Source organism: Typopeltis vanoorti, chromosome 9 (genome assembly GCF_054136105.1).
Source record: "Typopeltis vanoorti isolate ZY-2024b chromosome 9, IOZ_Tvanoo_1.0, whole genome shotgun sequence".
NCBI classification, from domain to species: Eukaryota; Metazoa; Arthropoda; class Arachnida; order Uropygi; family Thelyphonidae; genus Typopeltis; species Typopeltis vanoorti.
The window spans coordinates 65801177-65825741 of record NC_143557.1 but is presented as its reverse complement, the minus strand read 5'-3'; the positions used below and the strand labels follow the sequence as shown (position 1 = coordinate 65825741).

At 34.7% G+C, this 24565-nt stretch overlaps 1 protein-coding gene across 1 annotated transcript; it reads right to left on the bottom strand.

The window, feature by feature from the left end:
* Positions 1 to 12887: 12887 nt before the first annotated feature.
* Positions 12888 to 23943, bottom strand: LOC150103103 (tubulin beta-4B chain-like). The gene is made up of 6 exons (XM_090397329.1): positions 23785 to 23943; positions 17960 to 18068; positions 14791 to 14901; positions 14239 to 14483; positions 13461 to 14097; positions 12888 to 13247 (listed from the first exon to the last, which is right to left on the bottom strand). Exons 1-6 carry the CDS (start codon positions 23839 to 23841, stop codon positions 13063 to 13065), a joined length of 1344 nt encoding a protein of 447 aa, XP_090253455.1. The 5' UTR covers positions 23842 to 23943; the 3' UTR covers positions 12888 to 13062.
* Between the last annotated feature and the right edge of the window lie 622 nt (positions 23944 to 24565).

Below are 24565 nucleotides of genomic sequence, written 5' to 3'. Positions count from 1 at the left end.
TAATTTTCGCACTCTCTTGCATCGCCTTTCTTCAATAAAGGTATATAATAAACTGATTTTTTCCATTCTCTAGGCCAGAAGACACTGATTATAATGCGATCATCATCATGCATATCAAGGACTTAGGCCTAGCATGGCCTGTTCTGGCCTTAGAAGTCATCGTTGAATCGTTTAAGGGGACGTTCTGGTTTTCTTTTTCCTAATGGCTTGTACTTTAAGGCTTGTTTTGGTAATCTTTCTGTTTTCATTCTTTGAACATGTTCCATCTATTTATGTTTATATTTTTTAATTTTTTCTATTACTGGTTCTTGGTTTAATTCTTTCATAATATCTTCGTTTCTTTTGTGATCAAATAGGGTATACTTTTGCAGTTTTTCTCATAAACTTCATTTCTGCTGTTGTTAATCTTTGTCTTTTTGTTTTGTTGTCCAGATTTCGCTTGCATACATTAACACGTTCATTGCTAGTGGTGGCGTGTTAGTTAATGTCGGATAATTTTTAGTTCTCGTGTTTATTTATTAGTTTGTGCAGAAGTTCAATTATATTGATGGTATATGTGTGATCAGACATTCCTAGAATAAATGAGGTCATTAATGTGGTGAGTAAAGTCAGTAATCCAGTGTTATTTTTCACTGACTGGAGTTTCGTGTACGCGTCGAGTTAGGCATCATAAAGTGAAGTAATAAATTACAATTTTACAACACTAAATGTGTCATTTATGACAATGCAATACTGTTATAAATGGAGATATTCGGAAGAATATGAACATATCAATAAAGCCAGGTGTGAGCAACATAAGATAAAGTTTAATGAAAATAAACTATCCCATGGCCCCCCCCCCTTTGAATTACTTGCAGACCACAGTTTGGGAAACACTGCTCTAGGCCATGTAGTTGTGATCCAAATTTGCTGACAAAGAGCTGTTAAAATTTTAACTGCCTCTTCTCCCAGGGCTTTGAACAGCTCAATGGGTATTCCATCTCCTCCTGGTGCTTTCTTACTGGATATCTGTTGCAGTGCCCACCTCACTTCACTGGTACTGGTTCCTGTGTATAATTCTGCTCTTCAAATTTCAAAAGATGCAAGACCCTTCGCAATTCTGCACATGTCAGAAGAAGGCAAATCCATTCCGATAATAGGGTAATCAATGCAATTTATTTGTCAGAAAATTAGCTTTTCTTTTATAAAAATTCTAGTTTTTAAAGTGGTAACTATTTTGCTTGTACAACAGTTGGAAAATTTACGTATAAAGCACATGATTTTTGGTCGGACAGTAGCAAGTTGAAGTTCAATAGCCATGTAGCAAAGATTGCAAAATAAAGCTCAAAAGATAATTGCAGTGCTGAAATGAACTTTCGCATATAAAGATTCTGATACAGTGGAGACGGTACGAAGCAGAGTGTTAAAAATATCAGGATTGTGGAATACTGATTATAAAGACAGCTTGAGAATTTGTAGACTCCAAAGAGGGGTGATATAGTTCAGGCTTACAAACTTCTAAAAGGGTTTTATGGAGGGTGGGGAAAGGACAAGATGGCATCCTTGTCAAGAGGGAAGCTGAGAATAAATGCCACGAAGAACGGAGTGAGATCTAGATTTTTCACTCGTGGTGGTATGTTAATGGAATGAATTGCCATTGGATGTTTTGTGTGCAAGCAGTGTGAACGAATTTAAGAATAAGTAGGATAACTGGTGCATGTAGTATGTGCCCCCCCCCCCTTGATGAGTCCCTGACTCTCTTGGAGGTCTCTCTTAATAATAATAATAAAATGTTTAACTTGTATTATTATTATTATTACTTGACACCTCCAGGGAGTCCAAGGACACATCATGGGAGGGCACACTATTCTACTTCGCTAGATACATCTCATCCTCTCCACTACTACTTAATTCTTCAACTACGACACTACTACCATCAATGCCATCTATCGCTCATCATCATCACCACCAATAGTATTTTTTGTCTGTAAATTGTGTCTGTTCTGAAGGCTGATTTGTCTGTACACGGGATGAAAAACCATTTCCGGGAGAAAAAACCCTGCACACCACTGTATGAGATCAGCTAACTCACCTTCAACTGAAAAAGCCCATATAAGGATTCCCCTCATCACGACGAGAATCGAACCCAGGTCTTTTCCAATCAAAGGGTGCAATGTTCCGTTGTTCTTCCAATTGCACTATGGGGGCTTACAGCTATTTGCTGTAAGGATCACATTGATCCTTATGATCCTTACAGTATGAGGATCATAATATGGCAGCATTTTTCTGACTTAATCTTTCCTTGATAACCAAGCACCGTTATCACTAATAGTGAAGGATGTGGATAATTGCCAAGGGCTAACTACAGAAAAGGGTACACAATCTGCATAAAATTTGTGTTAACAGCTAAATGTAATTATAACTTTTCTAAACTTTTTTTTTGTAGGGAGGGGGAGGTTATTAATGTGTACTTTTGGTGCAAAAGCAAAGTGACATACATACTAATTCAGAAAAACAAATATACAATTAATATAAATCTAGTGACTTTTCATTCTTGAGAATGGAGTAATTGGACATTTTTTTTAGACCTAACTTTTGGAATGTAGGAATACTTCCAGATGACAAGCATAATGCAAACATTTGCTACTAGTTAGTGTTCTAATAATCAGGGAAAGAAGTAGCTATAGTATTTAGCACTACACACAAGAATAATCGTTTTGATTGCCAAGCATTATTGCATAATATAGGCAAATATCAGAATGGGAAAATGAACAATGAGACTTAGTTATGTCCACTGGCAGAAGTTTCTACTAAGGAGGAATTTTTTGAGGCGTTAGAGAAGACAGCTAACATAAAAGTTGATCCCTGTTGGAGATCACAGCAGAGTATGAAATTATTACCAGACATACAGAATTGTTTGGGGAAAACAGCAAAGATAATAATGGTAATCAACTTTTTGCCTTTTCAGGACATAATGTTAAAATTAGGAGTTGTAAAAGCTATGCCACTGAAAAATTCAGAAGGCATGATCAGAGGATAGAATTCCAGACGGAGTAGAGCTATCATAGTACCCATCTATAAAAAGGGAAATAAAACATTGTGAGAATTAGAGGAGTATTCCTGGTAAGATTTATGTAAACATACTTGAGGAAAGGCTAAGAAAATTTGTGAGAAAAAAATCCTGGAGAAGAAAAAAGCTAAGTTCAAGCGAAATAGAGAGCAGATCGGATTTTCACTTTAAGACAAATAGTTCAGAAATCATGAAAATGTAACAAGGATCCATATTAAGTTTTGTAGCTCTGGAAAAGCTACGTGACAGTGTCACATGAGAAAAGTTTTTCAAAACACTGAGTTACATGGCATATTATATCAATGCATAGTCTGTTTTGAGTTGTAAGTCAATAATTAGAATTAAAGGATATACAGGAAGATGGTTTGATGCCAAATCAGGTGTGAGACACAGGTGCACATTATATTCACTTATTAATCATCTGCATAATTCATATTATGAAAGGAAGTGGCATTAAAACCTGACATCCAAACTGGAGATGTTACTTCACCACTTAAGTAGATGATGAAATACTGCTATAATAAATTTGGTATGAAAAATAGGAATACAAGGACAATAGGCAGGAACATTAAAAACATCAACTATATATCTGAATTCAGAACCTATAGCAAACTAAATATGGAAATAGAATTAGCAAACTTGGTATGGTAGGAATAAATATATATAGAATAAGAGAAATTATTCAAAACACTAAACTCGCTGTAGCTGTGTACAAATGTTCAAACCAATTTTATCTTATGGTCCCAGATCCATAAGATAAAACCAATTTATCTCATGGATCTGAGAGCAGGGTTAGAAATAAAAGACTGGGAACCACAGATATAAGAATTTTGAGAAAGCTGAGGAGAGTGAACAAATGGTATCAATGGTATTATTATGATTATTAACATTTGACCTCCATGGAGTCAGAGACTCATCGTGGGAGATATATTATATTAAAAACAAGAATTTTATGAAAGAACTTGACACTGTTAGCTTTCAGGAAAGTATTAGCAGAGCTAATTTCATGAAGTATAAACACTTAAAGAAAAAGTTAGTAAAACATGTTTTTTGCCAAGGTTGCAGGAAAAAGATCCATAGGAAAACCAAGATCTAGGTATTGATACAATAAGACCTAAATATAAGATGTAACAGTATTGGAATGCTGGCAGATAACAAATGGATTTGGAGAAAAATTGCTGATAAGTAGTTGATGTAATGTTTATGTTGGTAATGATGTAAACTTTTCGTGTAGTACTATCATAATATCTTGTAATATCTTGGACTCTCCACCCTTCCTGGGAGTACATACCAGGAATTTGATGGTGATGGGGAAAAAACTTGAAATGTGAGTGGCTACACTGCATAATTTAAGAGAGTCAAATCGGAAGCTTCAATTTAATCTTTGGGATATTGTTCTTATATTACCCACTAAAAAAAAAAAAAAATAATATATATATATATATATATATATATATATATATATATAGTCCCCTCCAGGATGAAATACAGGGATAGCTCCACTCACTATCATAAAAAAAAACCTCACTATTTTCACTTACCTAGTATCTCAGGAACTCCATAAATGTTTCAAGAAATCCTACATTTGGAACTAAAACTGATTGAGAGAACTACAGAGAAATTTCTATAGACTGTTCAGATAAGATTTACGAGATTGTTACCATTCAGAAATGTGTGAAGAGTTATCTCAGGTGGCATGATTACTTAAACAAAATGGGAAAGGTAAGCAAAGCAATTACTTTTTGCCAGGATGGTAGAAAAAAAAAAAAGATCCCGACAGATCTAATTGGATTGACACAGTAAGAAGTGCCTTAGACAGATGACACATTCAATTTGTAGTAGGAAGTTATAAAGGATGCAACTTTTGATGTAGTACTATTAATATTCCATACAGCGCTGATGCCTATGTTCGGCACCTTTCCAAAAAAGTTTTTTTGAATAAAACTAACAGGAAGTAAAAACCACTTTACAGTATGTTACCTATGGATTAGTCCTGCTTATACAATTTTTTTTTTTACACGGAGCTCAACAATTAATCAAAAGTTCATTTATGATACATCAAAAAATAAAGAACTGTTTTAGGTATATTTTCGTAAATTTTAATAAAAAATTACAGTGATATATAATCGGGTCCGGGATACAATTTCAGAATTTATTTGTTTCCGGGAAGATCTGAAGGGGCCCAAACGGAAAACGACATATTCATAATTATATGTAACATTCGTTGTTCATTTAAACTCTTATCTCATATTTTTTGACATCTTCTGCGGCACCTATGTATATTGCACACTTTACCAGCCAGGCCGCCTGATTCCATACATTCCCAAGGGTACACATCAGGAATTTGATGATGCTACTAACTGGTAATGTTCAAAATATTATATATATATACATCATACAGTCAATGTTCCAAGTTATGGGGTTAAAAGATCAATGTTTCTTATTGCTTTCTTCAAACACTAACTTGCAAACTGATTGTTTAAAAAAAAAAAAAAAAAAAAAAAAAAAAAAAAAAAAAAAAATTCCTATAGAAAACTGGAATGAAACTTTTATTTATATTTTTGGATGCAATATACAAATACAAAATGTGTTATTTTGACTTTAATGAGACTGATATTGAACTACAACTCGGAAAAATAATTAACTTTTCTGAAAAAGATAAAGTATTTTTCAATTGCTGGGGGGAAAAAAAAAAAAAAAAAAAAAATGACTACTGCTCTTTATGTTTATATTCCTTCCACAATGCTGTTTTTTTTTTCAGCTCCTGCTTATATATATATATACACAGGGTGTTCGGGATAAATTTGACATATTTATAATTAATTATATTTTTCCGTAAGTTACATGTATTAACACACACTTCTCTTCATTTAAAAGTTTGGACCCTTCTTCATTCATATACAAGATGTCAGAAAGGATGGATAGCTGGAACCCACCTGAATCATGGAAGAGAATAACTTGTATCATGATGATTCGTGCCCGCCATCAAAATAAGGATATTACGACTGCTGCCCAATGCTCCCTGAATACAGTAAAAACAATCAGGCATGAACTAGACTTGCAATGGTGACTACGAGGATGTAGCAAGAAGAAAGATCCCTAGCAGACGATCTGATTGCGTTCGTACAGCAGAATTCCTCGCAAATCTGCAGGAACAGGTGTTGAAGAACCCTGGCATTGGAATTCGGGCTTTGTTCGTGGAGTTGCTAACTGTAGTCGAGCCCTGGATAACAAGGGTAGCCAATGGTAGGCCGTATGTATGGCAGCAGGATTCGGGCCCCCTGCCACACCTCTGGGAAAAGTCAAAAATGGTTGTCTGAAAATTTCTACGACTTCACCAGTCCAAATGTTTGGCCTCCAAACTCCCCAGACCTTAACCCCATGGATTATTTTGTATGGGGCACAGTTGAAAAAGACACCAATCGCACTTCCAGTAATACAAAAGCCCAGTTAATGGATAAAATTAAAACAGTTTTTGCGGCCTTTCCCAGGGAGACTGTAGCATCAGCTTGTTCGAGGTTCCGAAGCAGAATTGAAGCTGTGATCGATGCTAATGGTGGTTATTTTGAGTAAATCTTGTTGATAGTATTGTAATTAACTCTGCCTGTAATGTTTTTTTGTCAATTCATTAAATTTAATAGATACAAAGAAGATTTTCTTTTTCCTTACAAAACTGTCAAATTTATCCCGAACACCCTGTGTGTGTGTGTGTGTGTATATATATATATATATATATATATATATATAGCTACTCATCCATTTAATCCCTACTCAGTTAATTCTCCTGTCCCTGGATATGCAACTTGATACTGCCTTGCTCAGACAATCCCTGGCTGTTTCCTATGTATCGATGACATTCCTTCCATGTAATCTATGTTGTGGCACTACCCCACATCAGAAAGCAATGACCTCTCCATGGCTTTCATGCACATTGTTCAACATTGGACCATTTAGAAATGTATTAAAGATCATTTCTAAAATATAAAAACATCTGGTTAGTGTCCTTTCACATGGAAAAAGCTTGACACAGCCCAGAGATGTGGCATATTAAATTTTATTTTAAATAAAAAAAAAAACCTCTTATAAACTTAGGGCTCCTCCCTGTATTTATTAAAAACTTTGTCTAGCCATGTCTGAGTGGGAAGTAGGGCCGTATCAAGAAGAGGGGTTCCCCCAAGGCTCTTCCAAATATGAAACTTTGCTGTCAATGTTAATTTAATCTATACATTGATGATTTCACTATTTATTTACTGTAACATGAGGGTTACTGAAAGACAACTTCAACAATCAAGTCTCTTCACAAGCTCAGTTCTCAGAAGAAAGAAAGCATCTAGTGTATGCTTATGTTGAAAATACATTTTTCACCCAGATCATGAATTAAAAACTCGACAAAGTATTCCAGTAGCAACAAAAGCCAAGTTCTTAGGACTCATCTTTGATAAGAAAATCCATGTTTCTTGCACACATTCAGAGAATGTGTTAGAGAAAATTGCAAAAAAGTATTAATCCCATACTGATTGAGTGTGTAGATTGATCTTCATTGCTTCAGGTTTATTGTGCATTTATATTTCAAAGCTGGATTATGGGTCTGAAGCCTGCAGACCTGAAATGGTTGGATTCTATCCATCATTGGGAATTACAGATGATAGCTACTGATGCTGTTCATGCCTCATCCGTTCAAAAGGTTTATGTCAAGGCAAATGAACCTGCTCTGTCAATCAGATGGAAAGTTTCCTCTCAACTATCCCATAAAAATAGTCTCTTTCAGAGTCTATTTTCAGGACTCAATATCACACATCAGATCAGACTGCCATACATCCTCATAATCTCTTTAACAAAGATTATGCATTGTAGTGTTGCATTTCTCCGACTTTATCACATACAATCAGACCACACTCAAGTGCAACAACTATACAAGAGCTGCATGCTCACAATTGTGCATATAAATATAATAAAAAAATAAATATAATAAAAAAAATTATCAAATGTGTATATAATTTACAGGCCATCTTATCACTTGTCTATAATCCACATCCGGTGCTTTGCAAGGTTCTCAACGTTACAGCTGTAGTACAAATTGAAGGCCTTAAATTTTGAAATTCAGCTGTGCTGGATTCTCAACCACATTGGAATTAAGTGAATTGAAACTGCAGCTGCTAGATCAGTACATGTTTTCCAGTTACTGTGTCGGTCCTGTATACAGACCGTTTATAAGATCAAAGTTAATAGCCAAATTGCAATCTTGGCAGGCAACACTAAAAAATAAATCGCATCAGACTAGCAGTCAAGTAAAGGGAGAAAGAGGAGAGGAAGTTGTTCTTGCTAGGATCTGTATAAGTCCAAGGACTGATGACCTTGAACAATGCATCTAAGCAATTGTTGCATTCTAGTGGAATGCAACTTGAAAAAAAAAGGAACAAATTTTTTCCAGTTTGAATGATAAGATCTGCCATTCAGTCAGATCTTATCACTCAAACTACATGAAGTTTAACTTTTTTTAAAAAGAATTAATTTATGCAAACATCTGATTATAAAAGTTCTATGTAGATATTCCTTTGCTTCACTACATTTTTTATATTACTGTTTGTGCATAACATATTTACTATTTCCTTTACTGTTGCTTATTATAACTGAGTACAGCTGTAACCTTCAGTTTGGTGCAGTATGACTTTTGCCGTCCTTGTGCCAAAAAACTCAAATAAACCAATCTAATTAGGTACCCTTTAATCTTGTACAAAAGAATATATTATATTACAGTTGTGTAGAACTTGATTTTATGGCCCTCTCCCAAACTTTTGGCAGATTAACCAGCCATGACATCTATAGATATTGAACTAAATCTGGATACAGAGCTCTAAAACCCATTGAATAACTTGGATAAGTGCAATTTGGTGTCACTATTTCATTCACATTGGCCAGTAGGGAGGTTAATGCTGATTTGTTAAAGACCCAGAAAGTGGATTTGCAGTTTGGTTTAATTATATATTAACAATAAAAACCCTAAAGGATGAAACGATCCGATAGATTATGTGATTAAATTTTACTTAAAGTCTTCGGCTAATCAGCATAAGACAGTTACAATTCTGGAAATTGTAAACAGAATATATGCAGGCTAAAGATAACCAGCAACTGCTTATAGCACAAGTGAGAAAATGGTTTAGTGCAGTGCATTTTACCTGTTGAAACTGCTCGAATTTTCTTGCATTCAAAGAAATTTTAGAATTGCTATATATAAATAAAAAAGACTAACAAAACATGGACAAACACTAAACTATATGCCTATTGTGAACATGTTGCTTCAATAGCAGAAGTATAGCAAAGATGCAGTTCAGACAGTAATAATATATTAAGCTGTTCGTGATGAAGATAAGACTGAATGGCAAAGAAATGGAGCTAGCTGAGGAATTAGATAAGTACCAGATCGACATAATAGGTGCGACTGCAACAAAAAGACAAAAACTGGCGAGATCTATTTGAGCAATAAATAGAAGATGTTATATTCAGGCAATGACAATAATGGAAAGAAGGAGTAGCCATAGTATTCAACACAAAATAAGAGGCTAATCTTCTTGAATGGCAAAGTCTCAAGTAGAGTGATGTGGGCAAATATCAGAATGGGGAATTGGACAATGAGACTTACTTGTGCCTATGGTCCCACAGAAAGTTCTACTAAAGGTAGAAGTGGAGGATTTTTTTTTGATGCTTTACAGAAAGCAACTGATACAATGAAAAAGGAAAAGTTGGGGATCTAAATAGCAGAGTAGAAAATGATTGTCAGATATACAAAAATATTTTGTGAAAATTTGGAGAAAAGAGCAAAGCTAATAATAATGGCAAATACGTGTTGGATTTCTGCTCAGGACATGGACTGGTTATTACCAACACCATGTTCCAACATAAAAATGTGCACAAATTCACATGGAGAGCAGAGGCAAGGAATAAAAAGTCTCACTGACCATGTTATTGATAGTGATGTTTTTCCACTGGTGCAGGACACCAGAGTGTATAGAGAATTTGAAATTGGAAGTAATCATTATTTAGTCTTGAGCAGGATAAAATTAAATCCGATATTGAAAAGAATAACATGTAAGAAAGTTTTAAAGCAAATTAAAGTTAAGCAGCTCTCAGAAGAAAAAATGAAAGAGTTTGAGAACAGGAACCAAACCTTGGAAATTCAGTGGTAAGCCTTGAAGAAAATCCCAACTGATATAGCCAGAGAGGCGTGTGGTGAGGTTGTCTGCAAAAAAAAAAAAAAAAAAAAAAAAAAAAAAAAAAAAAAAAAAAAAAAAAAAATCAGAACTCCATGGTGGGCACAGGAAGTTAAAGAGGCAGTGAAGGAAAAGAAGAAAGCATATCAAAAGTCCCTGGCAAATAAGTCAGCTTGTGCTCTTAAAGAATACAGAAACAAATGTAAGAAAGCTAAATAATGTGTAAAACTAGCTAAACAGAAGTCATGGGAGGACTTTGGCAAGAACATAGAAAATAAATATCAAGAAGATGGTAAGATATTCTGGAGATTGTTGAAGAAGCTTAAAAATGGAGGAAAGAGTGCTGTAAAAAGGAATTAGAGATAAAGGTGATATGAAAAGAGGAGAAAAATATATCCTTGAAGTAATGGAACAATTACTTTGAAAAATTGCTAAACGAAACAAGCAGTGATAGCACAGTGTTAAAAAACACTCAACCGGCATACAATCAGGAATTCATATCCATACTTGAAGTAGAAAAAGCCATCAAAGGCTTAAAATTTGGAAAGGCAGCAGCAGATGATATTTGACCAGAAATGCTGAAGTATGGTGGTATAAGAGTCTTGCAGCGGCTGCACTGTATAGTTCAGAAAGCCCAGACAGAGGGACAAATTCCTGATTATGGAAATAGAGCTCTAATAGTACCTATATATAAAAAAGGAAATAAAACAATGTGAGAATTACAGGAGGTATTTCCCTACTGAGTGTTCCTGGCAAGATCTATGCAAGTATACTTGAGAAAAGAAAAGCTTGGTGAAGAACAAGCTCGATTCAGGCCAAATAGAGGCTGTCAGGATCAGATCCTCAGTTTACGATAAATAGTTGAGAAAGCATGGGAATATAACAAAAGATCTGTATTTAAGTTTTGTCGATCTGAAAAGGCATGACAAGGTGCCAAGAGAGAAGCTATTCAATATGCTACAATTATATGCAGCATTATATCAAGCAATTCTTAGTCTTTATTTGAATTTTAAATCAGCAGTTAGAATTGAAGTACAGGAAGATGATTTAATGTTAAATCTAGTGTGAGCGACAAGGATGTACATTATCCCCTCTGTTATTCATTATCTATATGGATCACATTATGAAGGAAGTGGTATATTAAACATGATATCAAAATTGGAGACATTAATGTCAACTCTTTGCTGTATGCGGATGATGTTATACTTCTAAATAAATCTGCTACAAGTTTGCAAGATTCTCTGACTAAATTGAATAGCTGTTGTAATAGATAGATATGGTATAAAGGTCAGCAATAAAAAGACAAAGACAATGAAAATAGGCAGAATCATTGAAAATGTCAACTATGTTGTGAATGGAGAACCTGTGGAACATGTAAAATATTTCAGCTACTTAGGCACGATTTTTACTGAAAATGGTAAATTAAATATGGAAATAGACAACAGAATCAACTAAGCTGGCATGGTAGGAAGTCAATTGAATAAATTCATATGGAATAAGAGAGAAATTAGTCAGAACACTAAATTAGCTGTATACAAGACAGTGTTAAAACTAGTTTTAACTTATGGATCTGTGAGCTGGGTCAGAAGTAAAACACTTGACCAAAGACTAGAGACCACAGATATGAGAGTCCTCCTGAGAAAGATTAGAGGTGTGAACAGATGGCATCAATGGCAATATCCTATTAAAAACAAGGATATTAGGAAAGAACTTGACATTCTCAGCATTCAGGAATGCGTTAGCAGAGCTAATCTCAGGTGGTATGGTCAATTAAACAGAAGGGCAAGGAAAGATTAGCAAAACAAGTGTTCTCTGCCAGGTTAGCAAGAAAACAACCCAGAGAAAGACCAAGAAATAGGTGGATTGATACAGTACAAAGTGCCTTAGACGATAAAAATATAAGATCTGATAATATTGGCGTCTTGACAGGTAACAGACTGATTTGGAGGAAATTTATAGATAGGAAGTTAGTAATGATGTAAATTTTTCATGTAGTACTAATCATATCCTGTACACTCCTTGAGGGTACAAATCAGGAATTTGGTGTTGATGAGGTCTTTTAAAAAAAATAAAACTAATCTAGACATCCCATAGAACCAATTCAGACTCCTCTGCCTCGACCAATGAAAAGGAGCCCCAGTCATCCTAAGGGAAAATCTGAGATGGACAGTGTTAAGAACCATGACCAACCTGCAGATAAACTATTCCACTGCCAAAAACAGAGTTTAAAGGCCTTAGCTCATTCATTTATGTGAAGGACTGCCTTTATCAGACAAACCAAGCAGGTTATTTCCATAAAACGAGTAAAAGATGTTTAATTTGAAAGAAAAAAAAAAAAAATATGGTTAACTACTATATTTTAAGACAATAAAGTTCAGAAGTTTCTATATATGCAAAAAACTTCATTTGAACAAAGAGATTGTATTAAATATGAAGTTTCATTTACCAAATCTCATTACCATGAAATAAGTTGTACAGGGTGGTTAACAAATATTTTTTCCCCCATAAGATGCTATACTTATATCTAGTTTAGTTACAATAATAATTGTCTGAAGTAGGTTGATGCATTATATAAGTATTTTTTATAAATTTGTGTGAATGAATAATTTATGGTTAAATAAAGAGGTGAATACTGTTAACAAAAAGAATTTTACTGGTGTGGCACCAAAATACATAAATATAGCAAAATTAAGTTCAATTGTCTGAAATTGAAGGAAGCAGAAGAAGCTTCCTATGCATTCTTTTTGATCTTTTGAAAGTAAAAAAACTACATTTAAGGAATGAAGATGTGAGAATGGCATTCAATTAAGCTGTTTCCCCAACTGGTTGCTCTTCCTCTTCAAATTCACCTTCATCATCAGCTGTGGCTTCCTGATATTGTTGATATTCTGACACCAAGTCATTCATGTTGGATTCTGCTTCTGTGAATTCCATTTCATCCATACCTTCACCAGTATACCAATGCAAGAAAGCTTTACGGCGGAACATGGCTGGAAAGAGAAGAATTTATAAAAACCTAAGTTTGCAGAAAAATTACCAGAAATCATTTTACAAATTATCAGCTTAATCTCACATCTAAAAATGAAGTAGTTAGCTATACAGATAAGCCAGCGTTAGATCAGTTAAGTCAGTCAATGAATTATGGAAGAATGCAATAGCTAAATTTAAATTATATGCTTGAGCAGTTAAAAAAAAAATCTCACCAGTGAATTGTTCAGAAATTCTCTTAAATAATTCTTGAATGGCGGTACTGTTGCCAATGAATGTGGCAGACATCTTTAAACCACGAGGAGGAATGTCACAAACTGCTGTCTTCACATTGTTGGGAATCCATTCCACGAAGTAGCTGCTGTTCTTATTCTGTACATTCAGCATCTGTTCGTCAACTTCTTTCATGCTCATGCGACCTCTGAAAATGGTTGCAACTGTGAGATACCTTCCATGTCGAGGATCACATGCTGCCATCATGTTTTTAGCATCAAACATCTGTTGTGTTAATTCAGGTACTGTTAATGCTCTGTACTGCTGACTGCCACGAGATGTAAGAGGAGCAAAGCCAGGCATAAAGAAGTGAAGACGTGGAAATGGAACCATATTTACAGCTAGCTTCCTAAGATCAGCATTTAGTTGACCTGGAAACCTTAAGCATGTTGTAACGCCAGACATCGTGACAGATACTAAGTGATTCAGATCTCCATAAGTTGGGGTGGTTAGTTTTAGAGTACGGAAACAGATGTCATAAAGGGCTTCATTATCGATACAATATGTTTCATCTGTATTTTCTACAAGTTGATGAACAGAAAGTGTAGCATTGTATGGCTCTACAACAGTATCTGATACCTGAAATTAAAAAAGGAAAAATTAAGTACATTAAATTTAACTTAAAATTAAATCCAGCCTCCTTAATAGTAATTAAGGCTGAATGATTTAATGTTTAATTATTCAAAACAACTGGTGATTACCAAGGAGTCTAGAGTTTACCTTTGGAGAGGGCATAACACTAAAGGTGTTCATTATTCTGTCTGGATACTCTTCACGTATTTTGGAAATCAGTAGTGTTCCCATTCCAGAGCCAGTACCACCTCCAAGGGAATGAGCCAGCTGAAATCCCTGTAAACAGTCACAGCTTTCTGCTTCTTTCCTCACAACATCTAGAACAGTATCTACTAGTTCTGCACCTTCAGTGTAATGACCTTTGGCCCAATTATTGCCAGCACCACTTTGACCTGGAAGTACAAGTAATATGAACATTGGTTATATTAATATAATTTAATAAATGTTATAGAAAACAGGATAATTGAGAAAGTTTCCTGAAGTGGAAACTATACTATGAATTCAGAATTTACAATTTTATTCATGTTTAAAATCTGAAAAGCAGGAACAGCCATCCAGTGGATGGAATTAAGTTCAATGATGCACTTTCTTTTTTTTGATAAATCAACATTATACAAAAAACATTCAGAAAATAAAGCAGCTGTTGAATCAAAATGGGCTTTGGCATAAGAAAAAACTGAATTATGGAGGAGAGCTTACCAAAAATGAAGTTGTCTGGCCTAAACAGCTGCCCAAATGGACCAGAGCGGACTGAGTCCATTGTACCGGGCTCGAGATCAAGAAGAATGGCTCTGGGTACATATTTTCCTCCTAAGAAAAAAAATGTTTAAGAATAATTTTGCTTGTTTGTATATTAAGACAAAATTTCATTAGCAGTTAAAATCTAAGCACCTATAAGATTAAACATAGTTCCTGAACTATGTTAACTGAATTAAACAAGTCTGCAATATTACAACCTTCTCAAAAAAAAAAGTTTGATTTTCAATACTCAAAGTTCAGCAATAACATTCCATCTTCATTAAGAAGAGTTTACTTAATCATATCCCTTTATACAGTTAAGAAAAATACTAAAATTAATGCTAAGCTATTCAGATAGTTAAGCAATTTTTCAGAAGAAAAATTTGAGAAAAAACAAAATGTCAAGAATTTGACAATGTTTAAGGAATGCAAATAGATAAACATTTTAAGACAAATATCTTACTAGTCAAGTCCGATTTTCCAGAATCTGTAGTTTGTACAAGTTGCAAAGAATTTTAGATCTTTGCTAAAAATGGTGCATTTAATGAGTTAAGTTTAAGCCAACTTATTCTACTAATCTTAACTAGGAGACAGTTATTTAATCTTGTAGATTATCTCTGCTGCTTAGTGTTAATCATTCAAGATATCTAGTTCTTGTGGTGATGAGTCCAGACATGTGCCGTTTCCTTATACAGACTTATATTAAGATACATTTAAAAATGTATCAAAAGGAAAGGGCTATGACAATTTTAGACTAGACTATTGCAAGTCAAATTAAAAATAGACTTACAGGGAGTTAAAATGGTCAAGTAAGCACTATTCCAATCTATGCAGAGATTACCTATAGCTATATAATTATTCTGGTAGTGCAGATTAGACTATACTGATGACTAAAGAGCAACTGTCCACTAGAAGCCCGAAATTATTTGTATCAAATATCTGCTATCTACCTTGGTAGATATTCAGATCTGTCAAGTAGTATGTACTTGAAGACTGAAGTGCAAACCTTTTGCCTCTAAAAAGGGATTTCACAGAGAAATCCAAATTATTTTAAAAATCAGAATGCCAAGAACAAGTATATCTAAGATCAGTATCTTAGAGAAATGAGTTTTGTTCACTTCAGTAAATTAGGCCTTTCAGAGTTAATTTAGAATCCCACAATAACATTGATGTAATTAAAACTTATTCTAGAAGACTGCAGAAGTAATTCTGAGAACAGATTTAAATATAAATTAAAAACATATCTAAAAATTCCATTTGTAACATTTTTAAATTGTTTTTCATGCAAGTTTATTTACAGAGGATTATAACATGACATGCAACATAACAAATCAATGCAAGATATGCTCAGTAATGGTGAAATGTTCCGACCAAAGTGACATTTCAAGAATCAAGTTATTAGCAACTTGTCTCATTGCTATGTAGAGGTTAATGGTTTAAGTGACTAGGCATTTAATTTAGGTCATGGCTATATTAGGAGTCCTAAGAGCCTAATTATGATTAAATGTATAGTGAAGTTACGAAATTTAGCTAGGATGTCCAGTTTTGGATGTAGAACACCATAACTGATCAATTATGGTCAACCTACATAAAGGATCCAGGGGACTTAGAACTAGGTTATGATCAATGAAGCATCTTCATGTTGTGCCAGTTTAATGACAATTCTCCAGTTATGGATTATAAAAAATACTTTCAAATTAAAAAATTCCAGATGAAAATTCCAAATATATCAAAGCATAAATTAGTAGTAAACTGTTTATTAACATTCTTTGGTATAAAGTGTTTATACCAGAGAATACTATTATGAACAATACAAACCACAGAAGCTTTATGTCAAACATCCACAAATAAATTACAGAAAGTTAGCAAGTTTACCTGAAATTATTGAAGAAATTCCTAAAGGTTGAGAGAAAGTCTACTATGAATTTAGAAATAAAACAGTTTGGCAGAAATTAAAGATTTCACATCAGCTTTTTTAGATGCAAGTATAAGGTTATCTTATAAAGACAATACTAGTTTACACCAAGTGGATAATACAAATGAAAGCAGAGGAAATTAAATTGATGCTTACTTTTAAGTAAAATTTAATTTGAATACATTATGGACACAATCTATACAGTGCTTCTAATAATATCAAGTAAAGATGAAGTCAAGACCAGAGAACAACCATAGTGCTAGTATGTAATGTAGGTACTTATTTTAAATTAATAAAGAAGTAAATTTAAGTTGTAAGACTAGTAGTCTTTTCCCCCATGTAATACTGAAGATTAAGCATGGTCATTAAGTTGCCACAATATAAGTGTAGCATAATCTGGCTGTTAGCAAATTAGGATAAGCAGGTTAACATATGAACAAAGTATCAAGCAAGTTGTGCTTAAAAAAAAAATTTGACTGATAGGATGTATGTAACAATTGATTGCAGAATATTATTCAGGCCTCCATGGAATCAAGACTCATTATGGGAGGTCCTTCCTCAAAAAGTATCATACCACTCCACGACTGTTCGTGCTCTCACCACTATCAGGCAATGCATTCCACGGTTCAACTACCCTCAATGCAAAAGAAACCACTCCTCACCCTCTTGCTCACAGCTTCCTTTAGTAACTTCCAGAGATAGTTACTTGTCCTCACTCCTTCCCCCTGTTCCAAACAAAAGAACTCCCCAGTGTCAACCTTGTAACTACCTCAAAAGTCTTAATATATGGATCTTAAAACACTTATTACTACAAAATACTTAAGCAAATGTCTGTACATGGACAAAAGTTCAAAAGAGTGATTTAATACTTTGGTATTATTTACTCAACCGAGAAGCATTCGCTTAAAAAAAAAAAGTTGCACTGCCAATCAAAGTTGAGTACTACAGTGAACTGTTGGCAGAAGACCTTGAATGCCTAGTTGCCTATTTAGTATACAATAAGCAGTGAATATTAATTATCAATAAGTATCAATAAGTTTATTGACAAGCTCTGGCTGTTTGGCAGTATTAACCTCAAAACAGATTGATATGCTATAGATAAATTTCTAGTACTATAAGAATAGAATACTAAACTGTTTAAGATCCCTCAAATTAAATTCTTAAGATTTCTGTCTTAGACTTAACTTGCATTCAGAGTACTTCAAGAATTCTTACCAGATGCTTCATTGTAATAGACATTAATCCTTTCTAACTGAAGGTCAGAATCACCATGGTATGTACCAGTAGGGTCAATGCCATGTTCATCAGATATTACTTCCCAGAACTGAAAATAGAATGAGTAAGAAAATCAATTTTATTAAAAAAAATAGGTATAACTAGATAAAATGTAAAAAACAAATTCAACTTCTTCCTACATTGCAAACTTCATTCTTTTAGCTATACTATACTGCTAACAAAATTTAAAATGTAATGAGGATTTATATACTATATAAATTCAAAGTTTTTACATAGACATCAAGATCAGCTTATGCTACAGCCAGATTTCACTTTACTAAAGGAAGAGTAAATATAGCATTTAGAAAATAACAGCATGCTCTAGGAGTGACTTAAAATGTTTAGTAATTAATATTTAAGCCAGCAAAATCATCCCTTGATTAACTGGCTTAGGAAGAAAGGAATAGCACATTCACAAGCATTTGCTATAACATTGATTAAACATGCATGAGCTATAGAAGCCCATTCAATAAAGGACAGTTCGTTGGGAATTTTAGGAAATTGTGGATACATTTCCTCTAATTGAATTTGACATTTGAATAAAAAAGGTGGCAACACTGATCACCAAGTGAAATTTTGAAACTTAAGCTTTATATAAGCAATTTAGCTAAATCTAAAATTCAGATTCCTGAATGTCAAACCTACATAGTACCAAAAGGTGGTGCTAATGGTTAATCAGAAACTAAGTTTGCAATGTCAGATCAATTCAACTGTATACAAGATTTGATGGGGAGGGGGAGGTGATTTTACTGTCAAGAAAGTAAAACAAATTTAGTATCATACTACCTGGGAATAGCCAGCAAAGGTTGGTTGATTGGTAGAGTTTCTGCTACTAATGGCTCATGCAATAAGTTAAGGATGTACGAGTGTTAGTAGTTGGAAGGGGACCAATAGCTTGATGCTGCTGAGGGCTGGCTATTCTTCAGCCTGAAAAACTGACATGTCAAACCTGTGCCCTTGGGGAAAATTGGATATGACATAACTACCTGGGAACAATGTGCCTCTGGAGTATACGCAGAATGCTCTAACACATCTGAGAGCCTATTAGGTAAATTACTTGCTCTTGATATCTCCATTTCTGGTGCTTAAAGTGGCAACCATTTACTAGTGGAATGGAAAACAGGCACCCAAGTTTGGTGAGCTATTATATAGCCTTTACCTCATTTAAATTGTCAAAAATAAAATCCTTTGATTAGATAACTACAGCAACTATTTTAATGAAGAATAGTTTAAGCTGATGTGCAAGTGATCTAAGTTGCAGAAGTAATTTGTTGTTGTGTATGCATTACTTTTGATAGGCACAAACCCAAATTTTCACTTATGCTAAAGATATACATTAAAAGAAATCGTACAGTCCAATTGGTTTATTCTTTAATAGCATTAATATACATTCAACTATCAGAATTTTTTTCCTCCTTAATTAAACATTTCAGGCAAATCATTAAGGTACAGTGGATACCTGATTACAATGGAAAAGAAAAAAATCTAACATCCTGAGAAGATATGGCCAGCCCGGTTGGTTAATGTATCCACTCTCCAGTGGAAATGCTGCGGGTTCGAATCCCACCATGAGCACATATGTTTGCAATTGTCTGTAAAAATAATAGTAGTGGGTAGCAGATGGCATTGGTGTAGGTGATTATAGTAGCAGTTGGGTGTAGTTGGATGAAGTGGTGAAGACAGTTGTAGAGTAGGTGCCCTCCCTCGACGAGTCTTTGGCCTCCTTGGAGGCATCATAATTTCACAAAAAATTGAGGGTTTTTTTTTTTATTACAGAAGAGAAATATTTTTGTTGCTAACTATGTATTAATATTGAGAGTTTATTTTTCACTTGTTAGACTATAATAAGTTTAGTTTAATCCTTCATCCAAGTGTGAGCAAACAAAGTATCTGAAAAGTATCTTCAAGACTAAGCTAAGGTGGTGCAACACCAAGGCAGCTTGTGGCAAAAGGTGGAGAAAGCCATCATCACTCCTATCTCAGGATCTCCCATAATGTAAAGCACATCTCCTTGCAGATGTGTAATGCTATGCATTAAGGCAAGGGCCACTAACCAGACCGGTTTCAACCTTTATTGAGGTCTTGTCAGTGGGAGCCAGGCCCAGTAGTGGAGACACCAAGGCAGAAGCAATGAGACTGGGCCTGGCTCCCACTGACAAGACCTCAATAAAGGTTGAAACCGGTCTGGTTAGTGGCCCTTGCCTTAATGCATAGCATTACACATCTGCAAGGAGATGTGCTTTACATTATGGGAGATCCTGAGATAGGAGTGATGATGGCTTTCTCCACCTTTGCCACGAGCTGCACCACCTTTGCATCTGAAAGTATCTTCAAGACTGAGCTATTTCACACTTGGATAAAGGATTAAACTAAACTTATTATAATGTATTAATAATAGTACAGGATCATAACTGATCTAAATGATGGAGAAAGCTTTCAAAGAAAATGCAAGAGTGTTGAAACAAATGCAAAGTAGTATTAAGGCCATCAAGAAGTGTAGGAAGAGCCTTGTTAGTTACAAATTTACATGCAAGAAGCAGCTGCCACCTCAAAATTCTCACTGATCTAGAGAGATTCTCTGGCATTCTAATTTTTAATTCACAACTGCAGGAAAACAGCTCATTTGTAAATTTTAAACAAACAAACTTGCTATTGGTTGTATAAACAAAAGATGAGCTGATTAACTAACTGACCACACCATTTATATAAAATGGCGTACACAATTTTATATAAGTGGAAAAATTTGTTTTTTTTTTTATAAAAAACTAAGTTTTTTATAAAAAAAACAAATTTAAGATTTTCCACTTGAGGTACCACACAATTAGCAGGCAGCTGTGTCTATGTGAACATTACAATAAGCAATTAATAAAAAATTCCAGAATTGAAATAATGAAGCAGAAAATTTAATGCATTGAATAGCACCCATGAAGATACTTATAGAAAAGAAAGAAGAAACAGCTACTGATGGATCGATCAAAAATAGAATCTGGGATGGTGCAAAAGGAGACCTATACTGCCATTTTGGATAGCTTTGAGTTTTATTGGGGGTTTTGGCACAATATCCCCCCCCCCCAAAAAAGCATATTGAGATTTAGTCAGAAGTGGTATGCTGAAAAGGACAATTGTTATGGAACTAAAAAGAAGCTATGATGGGACATTTCCTGACACAAATACAAGGAGAAATACTTGTTTCAAATCAAAATCAAGCAAGATCATAGGTTATGGAAAAAAAAAAAATATTGAAATATTATGCTTAAATTATTAAAGCTTATCAATAAAGGACTGGAGTGGAGCGCACCATCTTCAGCAAAGTTATAGATGACATCTGGGTCATGAGAGAATCATAATTACACAGAAACTGTGTCAATTTTTACATGATAATCCCACTCTCAAAAGGTTATAAACCTATCCCCATTAATATAGTGGTGGACAAATGATTTAATCCTTTGAAAACCTGTTCTACAAGAAAATGTGGAATATTTAAGGATATTTAAGCATTGAGCAGGATGGTCATACCAGGTGATGAGATTCATTTCCCACCTAATCATTCAAATACCTATTCCCGCAGATGGATTCATGGTTGGAGTATCACTGCTCTTTACTTGGGAGTAGTTGATGGAAGAGGTGCTAGACACCCAGTCAACCAGGCCAACATTTGGAGCAACTGCAGTATATATTTCATATAATATGGATGAAAGTAAGGTCTAAAGGTGGCATGCTATAAGACAACTATATTGGAGAAAATTTCTCCAATATAGTTGTTTTTCAAAGAGCAAGAAAAATAACTGACAAAAGCAGAGTACTGCACCTATGATTATACATCTAACTACTGGAATGCTAAATATACAATATATACATACTTACACATATATATACATTTTTTTTTTTTTTTTTGAAACAAACTGGGCAAGTTAAGATTTCCAGAAACAGGAGGATTATTAACATGACACTTCCAGGGAGTCCAAGGACTCATCACGGGAGGGCTCCTACTCTACAGCTGTCTTCAACTGCAATGAACCATAACTACACCAACGCCATCTACCGCCAAGAACCACTAGTATTTTCACAATCATGCATGCACAGCCTTTTTGCTGATTATGATCAGTCAATGAACAGTCTGCAAACTACAGCATAACAGAATTGATTATCTGAATATTTGCCTCTAAAATGAGATTCTAGGGAATGTGTTACTGGTAATACTTGACTACTATAGTGACAGCTATGAGCTGCATCTCATCCCAATTTCAGTCTTGGATGGATTCAGTAATTATTAGACTAAGAAATGCTACAGACTAGTTTCTCTATTTAGTTTTTTACTCATCGAAAAGTTATACTATTTTTAATTTTAAAAAAATATTTAAATTCAAAGCAGCATTTTGAATTCAGTGTTATTTTCATCCAATTTCCGGAAAGGGGTTGGGGGGGGAGCAATCACTTTCACTTATTTTAGATCCGCGAATGGCTTTGTAAGGTATTATCTAGCAATACCTACTTAAACCGAACTTCGTACCAAATTTTAGAAGTGAACGAATCTGGTCTATTTAAGGACAAGCAGTATTCAAGGAAAATAACGCTTTCGGAATGACTAAAAAAGAAAGTAAAAAACAATCGCAGCCGAGCTAAGTTTGGAAACAATGTTTGTCTAATTTAAAAAAAAAAAAAAAAGGAAAATCAGCAGGATCAAGTTTTCTGTAACAAAAAAGCGAGGCCAGCTAACGTAACATCAAAGAACGCGGACGTTTATGGAGATTCCCCCCCCCCTCACCAGCCATTTTGATTTGTACGCGGATCGCACTTGAGTCGATGTCAAAACTTACGATTCGCTCTTTAGTTTCTAGATCAGAGCTTACCACTGGGGGAGGGGGGGGGGGGTCATCAATCTGTTTACTATAGATAAAAATGCCATATACAAGAACTCTACATTCTCATGTGGATTCAAGTTCGAAATGTCAGACGTAATTAATACTCATTCAAATTTGTAGTATAGGTTAGGTAATTAGAGCATACAACAGACTGCTTTCGCAGAATAATTAACTAAGGACGCTCAATCTGGCTCAACTCCTTGCTTTTAATTGATGCAATTTTTTCAGAACCGTGGCTGCAACAACGGTCACTGCGGAAACAAAACCGTGCTGATGCGCACATATATGCGCAGTAGCAACGTACAATTCGTTTTATACACCAGAAAGCCAGCAAAAGTTGAAATTTTTACATTCTTGAGAAGTTTTTTTTTTTTTTTTTGTGGGGAAGGGAAAATGATTTTGCTTTATTGTAAGATGTTAATTTTAAATTGAAAGTTCCCCGGTATTGATATTCATGAATATATTTCTATATCTATGGCGATACGAAGTCTCTTAAATTCAAAATTTAAAATGAGGATTTTTGGGGGGGGGGGGGAGATAGAAGCCAACTAAACAAAAGTATCCTTTCCATAATTCTGAAAATTTCAAAAAAATTCGTTATATTTATATTTATACTAATTTCGGCATTCTGAAATACATAAAAAATATTACCAGTGGCGGCTATGCTACTAAGAAAAGTATTCAATGTTAAATGAGAAGTAGATTGTAGAATGAAAACTCTAATTAGGACTTCATCATAAATTTGTACGAATTTTCATTCGAACAAATTCCTGAGCCGCAATATTAAGAAATTAGCTTGCTCCGACCTAGAAATAAGAGGATCGGCTGTCAAAGTTCAACTACGTATAACTTTTTAGAATTATTTCTTAAAATGAAGTATTTATAAAAGACCATGCATCCTACCTTGGCACCAATTTGGTTACCACACTGACCAGCTTGGATATGTACTATTTCACGCATTTTGGCTTGAAAAAATATGTACGTATAGTATCTCAAGTCCTTTGTTCCCTACTTCCTTCGTAGAACGGAATGGCGCCAACTCCCAAACACTCCGTTTTAAAACCGCTGGAATACGTGTGGAGGACGACTGCGCAAATGTAGCACAAAGGTTCGAGAGCCAGTGAGGTCACCGCAGTTTCATCTGATTGGTTCAGTACAGCAACCAGCTACACGCTATTGTGATGTAAGAGGAAAGAGGGCAAGTTTTATCCTTTTACGGAAAGATCTACCAGTTAACATCACACCCTACAAACCTGTCCAGTCTCAATTAAATCACCACATACAGTCTCCGACGAAACCATATGTTTGGATATGCCATGCTGTTTAAAAAGGCGGACCACACCTATAGCGCGTTTACCATAGTGATTCATCCGCAGATTCCTCCCCTTCATTCCCCCCCTTCTGCTCCTCCTGGCTCCTATAACCAGAACTGCCTTGCTTCGTCGGACACGTCATCGGTCGCCATTACTGTCTCCAATTTTTCTGCACTGTTAAAAGGGCCATTATATATCCAGCTGAGTTTATTTCTCTATTATATTACTTCGATATCCATTGAAATGACATGACTGATACAAACAAATCTTATGAACAATTTAAATATTCAGCAGCATTGGTTATGTGTTGCTATAATAAATGACTTACATAATTCAGAAGAACAGTCCATAAATTTACAAAAACGTTTGCA